This window comes from Haliotis cracherodii, unplaced genomic scaffold (assembly GCF_022045235.1).
Source record: "Haliotis cracherodii isolate W230 unplaced genomic scaffold, xgHalCrac1.p SCAF_9, whole genome shotgun sequence".
Taxonomy (NCBI): Eukaryota; Metazoa; Mollusca; class Gastropoda; order Lepetellida; family Haliotidae; genus Haliotis; species Haliotis cracherodii.
In genome coordinates, this window is record NW_027266343.1 from 13689542 (window position 1) to 13702410 (window position 12869).

Consider the following 12869-nt stretch of genomic DNA (forward strand, 5'->3'; position numbering starts at 1 on the left):
TATAAATCGGCATCAGTCCTGACCAGTACAAGCAGCCACACACACACGTGCTATATAAGTGAAATCATCCTGGATGCGACATTAAACCCCATTTCACCTCACCTATGACAGACGATAACGGTAGATCAGGTATCACGTGTCTGTGAACTCCATGGAATGGGGCACATTGTTGGATGGCATGGAAGGTCAACGTCACTTGTCATGTTCTAGTTGTCCAAAATGTTTATTTATGAATCTACAAACAAGGTCAAATTTTCATGACATATTGAACAGTTCATGATCAAATTTACAATCACTCTCGGGGGGACGGGTGGCCCAGTCGTCTTAGGCTCCGCGATTCGCTGTGCAGAGTTGCGTCCCTCCGGCATGCCAGAAACCTATGATTGTGGGTTCGAATCCCAGTTCGCACGGATAATGTTTCTAGGTTTGTCAGCACCATACCCGTGCTCGTGGGTTTCACTGAAGTGGTAAACGTCTAAGACCTGCATCACTTCGGGCTTTCCTCCCACATTAAGCTGACACGCCGCGATATAACTAGAATACTGTTAAAAGCGGCGTTAAACCCAACTCACTCACTCCCCGTAATTAACCACCTGCTGAATGTCTTGTAACTTTGAAGGTCGTTCACTCATGAAATAACTTCTAGATTCATTGGCAGTGTGCTGTGGACACTTCATATTTGTCACACTACCTCTGTTTGCAACTAGGGATGTTCTCGTATGTGTTTAGGATTGGAATTTGGAAAAACGTATTTATGACCTGAGGGTCCCTATCCTGTGAACATTTGGGTGACCTCCATTTAAGGTCAAGGTCATGATGTTGAACTATGAAAAAAGGATCAAATAACAGTTCATATTAATACGTTAAAATTCAAATGGAAGCCATCAGTTTAGATGAATAAGTAACACAACACCTATCATGTCATGATTATGTCAATGAATTCACAGTTGCCAGTATTTGCTTGTCTCAGATTTGCTGTTGACCTTTGTCATCTAAATGGTAAACATCTACAAGCTGGCATGTACTGAAGTATACACAATACTGTTCATATCAACGTTAGGAAGTTGGGGTAGACTTGTGGTTAAAGTGTTCGCTTGTCACGCAGAAGACCCAGGATCGATTCACCACATTGGTTTAAGGTGTGAAGCCCATTTCTGGTCCCCCGGGGGGCAGGCGTGATGTTGCTGGAATATTGCTAAAAGGGGCGTAAAACATTGCACACTAATAGGGCTGGGACGGGTAAATTGGGTACCTGGGTACCTACAAGACTACCTGGGCCCATGGTTAGTCACGTGATATATTGTTTAATGAAACAAATTATCTAAAACTCTATGGTCGCACTATAAGTCACTAATGTTCCCATTTCTTTTTTACTTTTATATGTTTGAATAATGATAAAACTTCATGCAGTAAACTTTAGTGTATGCATGACCAGATCGTTTTACACGTGTATCTAAATACATTTTGCCAGGGCTACGGTCAAACTTTTCCAAAACGGACAGTTTGTACCTATCTCTAAACATCTACAGGGGGTACCCAGGTAAGAAATTTGAAATCGTCCCAGCCCTACACACTAATATCAACGTAACTACAGGTATGGATCTTGTAGGACCCTTTCGTCCCTGCGAACTGAAAGAAGACGAGGGGTCGGAGACAAGGTTTGTACACTTTATTTACACACTATACAAGAGAGACACTGAGGACTGGTAGACATCGAGGATATAAGATTTCCAAACACACCTGTCTGGCGAGAGAACATGGTACGTGCCACCAAACACAGATGTCTGTAGATAGAACACGGTACGTGGGGCTCATTGTCGGCAAATGATAATAAATAAAACAATTTTGTTAAAATTGCAGACTTCATTTAAACAATACCCGGTAAATCCAGTTAAATATACAAATTAATGGTCCATAAGATAGTGATAAAATGCCAATTAAAAGTCAATACTTATAAACAATGTCATACATTATAGGCTAAAGCAGTCCACCAGTGGATGATACCCTTCTTCAAGGGAAACAAAATACACTTCCAAACAAGAACGAAGAAGTTTTTTGTTACACATGTTCCTGTAAAAGAATATGTCGAAATCATGTGAAAAAAAAAATTGAAACTTATTTTGGGAGAAAGATGGTCATAGATCCAGCAATGCATGATGGGAGTGTTCATCCTTCGTCTGCGATATGAAATAATGGTTAATGATGAGAGGATTGACGAGAAATATGATGTTTGTCTGATTGTCACAATTGTGGAAAAATTGATAAGACATGATGCCATGCGAGTCTCCATCTCAAACCCAGTCTCCACACAGGGTCTGTCACAAGTCTGCGTATGAAGGTAAGGCCACAACAGATCAAGTAATGGAAACAGGAGACAGAAAATGGACAAAGCAAGTTTTGGCATAAGCACTGAAGTGGACTGGGGTTCTGTTCGACTACAAGGCAGACGCAACATGACTGACATACAACCATTCAATCACAGACCAAAGGTGAAGCTGCGAATTGAACTTCAAAACTGACACGTGTACTCTGCTAACCCCTTCAAAATGTCCTACTCTGTAGTTTCAGCAGCAGCTATGGCAAAGAGCTTATTATCATTATCTACAGTTTTATGATAAAACTTATTTTCTTGATCACCATTTTGAATAAGACTGCCACAGCTGAACACCATGGGCATCTGTTAGCTCATAACATAAAACTCGCTTTCGTAACTTTTGGCTTTGTATAATATAGCGGTAGGACAGGACGTGTTAGTCTGATGCTTGCAGGACAAGAAGAATTACCCAGATGAGCCATACGATACTTGTGAAAATATACTACACTTTGGTATGTCAATATCAAAGCAAAAGAATTCTGTAATTTTACTTCAACATTTGGCATCAATTTCTACAATGAATAAACTATCCAAGAAAAGTGGCACTGGTACGATGCAGTTGCTATGGTAACCAGACAATAGATGTTTCCCACAGCAGGGTTTGAAGTCTGCTTCAGCAGCTGACATATACAAATGAATTAAAGCTGAACATGCAGTTGATAAAGCTCTCTATTTTTCCCCATCACAGGCTAACCAGAATTCTCCTTACATAGTGTAGAAGTTTACTTTATACATAATCTTCAAGTGCTACTTTAGCCCTTCAGACCATATAGACAATGTCATAAAATACAAAGCATTTTTTTTATCTAATTATTTCATACAGAAGTTGCCTCGAAAATTACATTAATATGTAGCTTAATATCTTTTTAAAAGCCAGCCCTACCTGTTTAAATAATATAAACATTAACTAAGTAATATATTCTAAAGGAAAAGCTATTTAACCATTTTAATATCATTATGGTACAAAAGGTTACCATAGATCCTCTACTTCCTGCACTCAACATAAAGAATCTTCCACCAACATCAACCGACGCCTAGAGGGGTTGTACGGGGATGCTTTAGTCAGGAATGACCCATCTAAAATGACAGTATTTATACTCCCCTTGTGCTCGTCCAATTTAGTAAGACTTGTATACATCCTCCCTTATGCGAGATTACCATTTAATTTTCTGGTCTTGAAAATCACACTTATTTTGGCAAGCGAACAACTGTTCAATTTTACATGACCCTCAGACCATTCCCACCCCACCCTACATCATCATAGTACGAGTACCTGCCTGCTGTAACAGTGCTGACACCCCCTACCATACAGTACTGGGCCCACTTGCACAAAGCGATCTCAGAACTGAGGTCATCGGAATTCCCATACTGTTAACATAGGCTTACCATCATCGCAGCGCTGTGATCACTTTGTGCAATGGAGCCCAGGATTACTACAACTGGCTGATGCGGCACTAGTCATCATGGAACCAAGGACTTAAGTAGGTCACTGTCATGAAGCATGGACAGACCATGAGAGGGATTGGTCAGATATATTGGTCAGCGATGACCTTGATACCAAGCACCAGTCCAAGGCTTTGGCAACGTTTTCTTTACTGGACGAAAACTAGGAACATAGAACGTAGAAAGTTTCATTTGGCAATGAGAATCGTAAGTTAAAGCACATTGTCCTTGAGGAGGACCTGACACCATCTTGTAAATGAGACCCGACCATCAGAAATGCATAATGAAAAGGATTTGGCATTTAGATTTTGTCTTAAAAAACTTGACCATTAACGATTTAATGATTATTATTATATAGTTCTTTCATACAGGGATCACATCGGAATCTATGAAAACGTCACATGATTATCGAAATTGACGATATCTTTTTATCAACCAGATCAATCTGTTCGAAAAAGTAAAAAGACAATCCTAATAGATAATTTTTTTAACCATCATAATACTATCATACAAAAGACTAAAAACATTTATTTGTTTGAATTTGTATCAAGTAAAATATAAAAGACATTTTTGTCAATATTTTCGTAAGCAACTGTTAAAATTAGATAAAAATGATAACAGCATTCTTCAAAAATACAATTGCCATATTAAACTGATTTCATGAAGATGTGATGAAATTAAATCACTTTCAAGGGCTTGCACAAAAACACTGATGAGCTCTGTAATCAGAGATCATTCATTGGCCATTTATATACTGAAAATGCATAGCGTTAACTGTTGGACCACGTTGTTTTCACAAAGTTCTCATGTAGAGCAAACCAGGCTACCGTAGACAAAACACACCAACTATCATGGAGCCACTATCATGGAGCCACTATCAGTCGATTAGTGGATGTTCATGAGATTTAGTACACAGCAGCTGCTATCTACCCAACAACAAGTTCTCTACACGGATAAATGACGATGACTTTCCCTGAATGCAACTGTAAAACCTACTTCCAAATTTGGTATGTGACACAAAACTGATTCACATCAAGGCAATCACAATAATCGGTCATATGTCCCTCCCAACACTAAGTTCTGATCAGATCCAATCTCATCAAAATCATATCTTAGGGCTCACTACCACTGCACCAAAGATCTGAGGACATCCCATTACAGGTCACATCAGAACAAACTTTCACCAACCAATGAACAGACTAACAGGAAGTGGACATTAGCCAATAAGATTTGTTTGTTTGTTTGTTTATTTGTTGACAACCCAGGACACAGAAACATATTATTTAGTCACACGAGCACGATCAGAGTTGCACGTATCCAAATCTAAAAATATAATACTTAGCATGCTGTGAGGATATTTAAAGTTTGTTTGTTGTTAAACGCCCCACTCAGCAATATTCCAGCTATGTGACGGCAGTCTGTAACTAATAAAGTCTGGACCAGACAATCCAGTGATTGACATCATGAGCATCGATCCATGCAATTGGGACACAATGACATGCATCAACCAAGTCAATAAGAAAGCTGCTTTACATCACTAGTGTCAGTAGGGTGACTTCCATTCCAGGCTACACCTTGACAAGTTTCTTGATTGAAAATTTGAAAACGGAACAAAAGAAAATTCTGGAATGGTTTATCAATGGCCGAGTTTGAATGGCAGTACTTCCCACCAGCTATTGATAGTCTCTTCTGTTTTAATGAGAAGCAAGAGATAGCATTTGGAATCCGCCGTACAGCCCATCAGTGTCAATCAGAACCCCCCATGTCAACCTTTTCAAGATTGAATGAGTAGAAAACGTATTCCGTCTTTCACTTTCGCGATCTCGTAAGCGAGGCTCTGATAGGTTGGATAAAAGGTCATTTGCCGTGACCTGTATTGGGATCCTAAGATCTCTACGTAGTGCTGTGAGCAGTACAATCTAATTTCAATGAGATTGGAAGAGACAGAAAAACAGCTTTCCATGGCTGAGGTGAAACCTCAGCTTCTATAACCAACAGCAGTATGTGATTCAGGAAGCCTGATTTGAACATGCAGTAGTCAAGTGATACTGACGCAGGTTATAGTGAGTGAGTGAGTGAGTTGGGTTTAACGCCGCTTTTAACAGTATTCCAGTTATATCGCGGCGTGTCAGCTTAATGTGGGAGGAGAGCCCGAAGTGATGCAGGTCTCCGATGTTTACCACCTCGGTGAAACCCACGAGCACGAGTATGGTGCTGACAAACCTAGAAACATAATCAGGGCAAACCGGGATTCGAACCCACAATCATAGGTTTCTGGCGTGCCCATGGGACGCAACTCTGTACAGCGAATCGCAGCGCCTTAGACGACCCGTGCCCCCGATGCAGGTTATAAAGGGCTCACACTGTCATGACTATCTACTGAACTTCAGGAATCAAACCCTTTAGGAACAGTTCGGGCAACCCCACATTTATCCTTCCAAATCACATGAAATTTGGTCCATGACAATTATTAAGTAAGACAAGAATTACCGGCTTGACACTGATTATCATGATCTATAAAACCATTAAATTATAACGTCGAATTACTGTCACATTATCACATACATTTCTTAGAAATGACAATAGGAAATGCTGTGACACGTTGACTACTGTTAATGCCTTGGTGTGAATCAGTTGTAAAACAAGTAGTATGGGACAGACCACAACTTGTGTTTTGTTCCCATGGATTGGTCGGGCATGGAGGTAAGGGCGAACAACTCATGTTCATGTGACCTTGGACATTAAGTAACTTTCCGAAGATATTTGGAACTTTACGTTTGTAAACATCTGCTTTGTATATACACTGGTATATAATAAATACTTGTATAATTCACACTCATGAGATTCAAGAATATTTGTTACATAATTTTCATAAGTGAAAGAAAATACTAAGAAAAAGTTTGCATACTTAAAAATGTCATTTCATCTGAAAGCAAGCAGCATGTCATGTTGAGATATTAAGTTAAAATAAATATTCCCATTATATATTCGAACATTTTCAATATGCGTACAGGCCTCCAACACTGAGAGCTGTGACGTCTGTGTTTTTTGGTTGCATCAACACAGCAGTCAGCCTGAGAGATATGATACAAGGACTGTACAATGTATACAAGGAGTTAACAACCTGTACAATTTCAGCAGCTCTCAAATACATTCACATTATAAACAAACATAAAACCACATTGGGCATGTCAGATTAATCAACATCACTCTACCCAGACAGAAATCGGTCTGTGTTGGCGCTAAACACCTGTCTCATCAGAGTAATGATTTATCAGTTACCATGACAACCCAGGACACAGAAACATATTATCTAGCACAGGAGCAAGATCAGAGTTGCAAGTATTCAAATCTAAAAATGTAATACTTAGCATGCTATGAGGATATTTAGAGTTTGTTTGTTGTTGTTTAACACCGCACTCAGCAATATTCCAGCTATGTTACGGGGGTCTGTAAATAATAACGTCGAGACCAGACAATCCAGTGATTGACATCAGGAGCATCAATCCATGCAGTTGGGATGCAATGACATGCATCAACCAAGTCAGCTAGCCTGACCACCCGATCCTGTTAGTCACCTATTACGACAAGCATAGTCGAGATATTTTGTGAAAGACACAAGAGCACTCCCTGCATGGTTATCAGATGAAATTATACTATTTGGCTGGAATGCTTGATTCCACATCAGCCCATCATAGAGCAGTCTATAGAAATCAGCTTGGAAACAATGAGGGTGGGCTCTTTGCAAACCTTTGAATGAACGGATGAAATCTGAGATAAACGTACTGAGTGTTCAATGTACAGCTAGATTCCTGTAGATTTTACCAGGCTAAACTGAATTTGGAACCAAATGTGCATGCAGTGCCTGAGAAAGAAGTTATTTTCTTTTAATATTAGTTTCCGTGGTGAGGTGGCTGTCATACCATGTGTTTCAGAGGTGGTTATTGTAATTTGAAACTTATGACTGACCAATCAGACTCAAGAATTTTTAAAGGTCATGGCAGAATATGTCCTTATCGGAATAAGTAAAAACTCATAGAGTGAGAATAAATATTATTTCCAGTGTAGCTCTGGGCCTGGCCCTACAAAGTTTGATTGGCATGGTCGGCGCAGAACATTGTGTTTAGAACAGGAAACTTTGTCAAATATAAGCTTACATCTGTGATTTTGCTTACATCCTCGAAGATTTTGAAATGCAACATGCAGGACATTGTCTTTACATGTACATACAGTTCTATACGAGAAACATGACCCTACATTCATATATTTGTATGGATTGAATTATCTGATGTTCTATGGATTGCAATGGCAGCTGTTCTATGGTTTGCAAAGGCAGATGTTCTATGCTATGGATTGTAATGGCAGCTTACTGTGGTTTGTAAAGACACCTGTTATATGGTTTGTAAAGACTGCTGTTCTATGCTATGGGTTGTAAAGACAGCTGTTCTATGCTATGGGTTGTAAAGACAGCTGTTCTATGCTATGGGTTGTAAAAAGGCAGCTGTTCTATGGGTTGTAAAGACACATGTTCTATGGTATGGGTTGTAATGGCAGCTGTTCTATGGTTTGTAAAGACAGCTGTTCTATGCTATTGGTTGTAAGGGCAGCTGTTCTATGGTTTGAAAGTCAGCTGTTCTATGCTATGGGTTGTAAAGGCAGCTGTTCTATGCTATGGGTTGTAAAGGCAGCTGTTCTATGGTATGGGTTGTAAAGTCAGCTGTTCTATGGTATGGGTTGTAAAGTCAGCTGTTCTATGGTATGGGTTGTAAAGGCAGCTGTTCTATGGTATGGGTTGTAAAGTCAGCTGTTCTATGCTATGGGTTGTAAAGACAGCTGTTCTATGTTATGGTTGGTAAAGACAGCTGTTCTATGGTATGGGTTGTAAAGGCAGCTGTTCTATGGTATGGGTTGTAAAGGCAGCTGTTCTATGGTATGGGTTGTAAAGGCAGCTGTTCTATGGTATGGGTTGTAAAGGCAGCTGTTCTATGGTATGGGTTGTAAAGGCAGCTGTTCTATGGCTTGAAAGTCAGCTGTTCTATGGTATGGGTTGTAAAGGCAGCTGTTCTATGGTTTGTAAAGACAGCTGTTCTATGGTATGGGTTGTAAAGGCAGCTGTCCTATGGCTTGAAAGACAGCTGTTCAGAGCCAACACAACTGATCATCACCTCAAGCGGTCAATACAAAATATAACTATGCCAAAAATATCTGGATTAAGTAAATGCCAACATTGTTTCCATGACAACTGGTCTATACAAACCATCATATATATGTACTTCTTATGTGTCTCAAGATCTAACAGAAATTTTCTTTCTAAGTTTCTTCACATAAAGCTTGCCATTTCGAACAATGAAATGTTTCAATCTAAACTAAAACATCACTTAGCCATGGTGAATTAAACTGTACTGAGACGTCCATTCACAAAAGGGACCAACCATTTGATATTCGGGGTAGGGACCTGAGATTTTATAGGAAAAAAAAATAATGCCCAAAAATTCTTGAAAAAATATAATTATGTTTCAGACTTGTGAAAAAGAAAAGGAAATGCAGGATACAAAAAATACATTGTTCCAAGGGTTTTTTCTTTCAAAAATTCAGGCTCATTGCTTTAAATAAAAAAATATCTGGTTTTGCTGCTCAGTATAATCTCAATACCAAATCCAAGGCTTCCCTCAAATATCAAAAGGTCGGTCCCTTAAGTACGCCCTTCAGCATCGCTGCTGCTGCTGATTGTTGATAGCCGAGAGATGCACCCTGTCAGGCCAAACACTACCACTAGCCACAAGAAAATACAAATTCACTCTCTTGTACAAAAGTTCACTAATAACTGTTCTGGCCAGCTTTGATCGGGAGTCATGACAACCAGGGGACACTTCTGAAATATATCTTACACTCCAAATACCCAAGTACAAAAAGCATTAAAGCATTTAAAACTTTAATTCACAAAATTGCCACAAAATGAAAACTATGTTAAAAAATCACAAATACCATCTTACATATGCACTTGTAAATTTTAAAACACACATAAAACTGGCTCGATTCCAAAAAGGATTTCATAAGAAGTATTAGTCTTGAGCCTGTAAGGGCATTGGGGTAGCCTAGTGGTTAAAGCATTAGCTTGTCACACCACAGATCTGGGTTTGAATCCCAAAATGGGCCAATTGGTGTCCCCGGCCGTGATATGGCTGTAATATTGCCAAAAATGGCATAAAACCTAACTCACTCACTCACTCCTCCCCTTCAAAGCTGTACAGAGAATGAAGCACCAATAAATCGGTATATACGGAGACGATGACTATACACTTGTCTCCTTCTTAAATGCATTGTCCCCACTGTCTTGTTGAGGCAGCCACACATTGTCAAAACTGTCATCCTCCGAGGTAGAGCTTGTGTCCTCCAATAGGCCTCGGAATCCCGACTGTGTTAGTCGGTCATACTCACTCATTGACCTTGGCAGCCAAAAGGCCTTTTTTGCCAGGTCATCACTCTCGCTAGCTTGTGATATGAGTTTATGCAGCACTTTTTCCTGGTAAGAATGGTTTACATATGCATATGCTATTTTCCGTGGACGATCTTTGAACTGTTCTTCCCAACCTAGAGAGCGTTGTTTTTGCATGCCTCGATGGCGTGAGTATTTATCGTAAGGTCGGTGGCGTTTTCGATGAGTTGGATCGGAGTGATGGTCAGACTCGTTAATCACTGGCCTCCGCTGATTGTGCAGCTGACCATCCGAGTCTGCCGGACAAATGAAGTCACGTGACTGGTCATCTGACATGACAGGGCTCTTTGAGCCGTCACCTTTTGTCCTAGGTAAAACACAAGAAGAACTTGAATGGTTTCGTTTGTGACAGCGATACCGACTGCTATCAGAGCTATAGTCCCCTGATAAAGGTCGCGCTATGTTTGGGCTATGTACACGTTCACCTGATGAGGGACGAGAGTTTCGTCTGGGACTCAGCCCCCGGGTTTTTATGTGATCATTCCTTGACTTAAGAGGGCTGACCGGCGGTATATAACCATTCTGACCGCCACGGTCCATGTGACTAGGCAAGACTGGCATTTTCTGCGGGTGAAGAATCTCCATCCCATTATCACTAACTTGACTCTGGCCGTCGAAGTCTCTGAGGCGGGGCACGGAGCCATCCCGCACCACGTACTCCCCGGCAGGGATCACTGGCACCACCCCTGCACGGAGCTGACGGGGCAACGTGTTATTCCTGGGGGCAACAGGGGTGAAGGCACTAGGGTGGGATCCAGTGCCGAGGGAGCAAGCGCTGGGTGAGCGCTGATGTTGAGGTAGAAGAGGCCCCCCTGGGGTCAGGTTACAACACGGGCTCACTGCCCCACCCCTCTCAGGAATCTTCACCCCCCCTACAGGGGTCATCTGACTCCGGTCCATGGGGGGGCCGGGCATCCTCCCTGGGCTGTGCTGGATGTTCATTGGGAGCTGCGGAGCCCCATGGTGAATCGCTATCCCTGGGTTGTTCAAGTTGGCCCCATGTAACATGTTAGGCTTGGCCGACGACTCTTTGGCTTGAATCTGTATTTCAATACTCAGGTGAGTATTAGCATCACTGTTCGTGCCCTGACTGAGTCTCCTGTTGATGTCCGACGTCGACATATTGTCTGTCATACTGTCACAGTTAAGGTCTTTGTTCACATCTTTATTCATTATTTTTGAATGAGTGTGACGATTTTTCTGCCAGAATTTCTTAGCTGCCCCGTTTTGTCGGGGGTTGTAAAAATTAGGAAATCCCTCCTGGTTGCTGCTGACAGAACCCTCTTTGGAGGAGTTTGGTACTGGGACTAGATTGATGTTCGACTGCTTACCAGGGTTGTTTTTCATTTGGTAGGCCTTGGCAATATTGGAGGATTTCTGTGAATATGTCGTGGATACATCCACACTACTGTTTGACTTGACGACATTGCCGTTGACCTGCGTCACCTGCGTGGGCGGGTCTGTATTCACAGGAAAGCTATACAGTGGCTGAGGTCCGCATCCGAAGAACCGCTTCCAGCTCAAACGTGAGTCCCTCCTCATCAGGCAGAAATATCCCACCATGAACACACCGAGCAACGCACTCGTCACTCCATATAAATAACTAAAGATTAACTCCTGGTACGGGATGATATTTTTAAACGGCCTGGCCACAGCGAAAGCTCCACACACCCAGGCTACTATGTACAGAAACAACATGGCCACCAAGGCTCGCAGCTGCGTGATTGGGCGCATCTCCTGATCCAGGATGCTGATGGATGATGCGTTATCATCATCATCGTTATGCAGCTGAGTCAGACTCTGAGTTTCCAGGTTTGTGTCGGCCTGGTTCGGCACCAGCTCAATCTCATTCACGTGCATCTCCTCTGTCTCGTCCGTCTCGTTGAGGTTGTTAGGCTGTCCACGAATCACACACGAGATCCTTAAGAAGAAGATGAGGTTGAGCACCACAAGTAGAGCCACCGGGCCATAGAACGCACCTAGACTCGGCTCCCAGGCGAGGAAACAGCTGAAACACAGGGCATAGTATTTTACAGGGCATAGCGATTTACAGAGCAGAGCTTTTCACAGAGCATAGTGGTTCACAGGGCATAGCATCTTACAGGGCCTATTGTTTTAAAGGGTATAGCCTTTTTACAGAGCAGATCTTTATACAGAGCAGAGCATTTTACACAGCATAGCGTTTTACAGGGCAGAGTGTTTTACAGAGCAGAGAATTTTACAAGGCATAGTGTTTTAGATGCCATAGTGTTTTACAGGGCAGAGCATTTTACAAGGCAGAGCGTTTTACAGGGCATAGTGTTTTACAGAGCATGGTGTTTTACAAAGCATAGCATTTTACAGGGCATAGTGTTTTAGAGAGCAGGGCTTTTTACAGAGCAGAGAATTTTACAAGGCATAGTGTTTTAGATGCCATAGTGTTTTACAGGGCAGAGCATTTTACAAGGCAGAGGGTTTTACAGGGCATAGTGTTTTACAGAGCATGGTGTTTTACAAAGCATAGCATTTTACAGGGCATAGTGTTTTAGAGGCCATAGTGTTATACAGTGCATAGTG

General features: G+C 41.5%; 1 protein-coding gene across 1 annotated transcript in view; it reads right to left on the reverse strand.

The window, feature by feature from the left end:
* Positions 1 to 1673: 1673 nt before the first annotated feature.
* Positions 1674 to 12869, reverse strand: part of LOC139452021 (adhesion G protein-coupled receptor A3-like) — a 126139-nt gene continuing 114943 nt past the window's right edge. The window contains exon 17 of the mRNA XM_071233300.1: positions 1674 to 12321. Coding sequence (XP_071089401.1) covers positions 10110 to 12321 — 2212 coding nt within the window. The 3' untranslated portion in view covers positions 1674 to 10109. The remainder of the gene's footprint in view (positions 12322 to 12869) is intronic.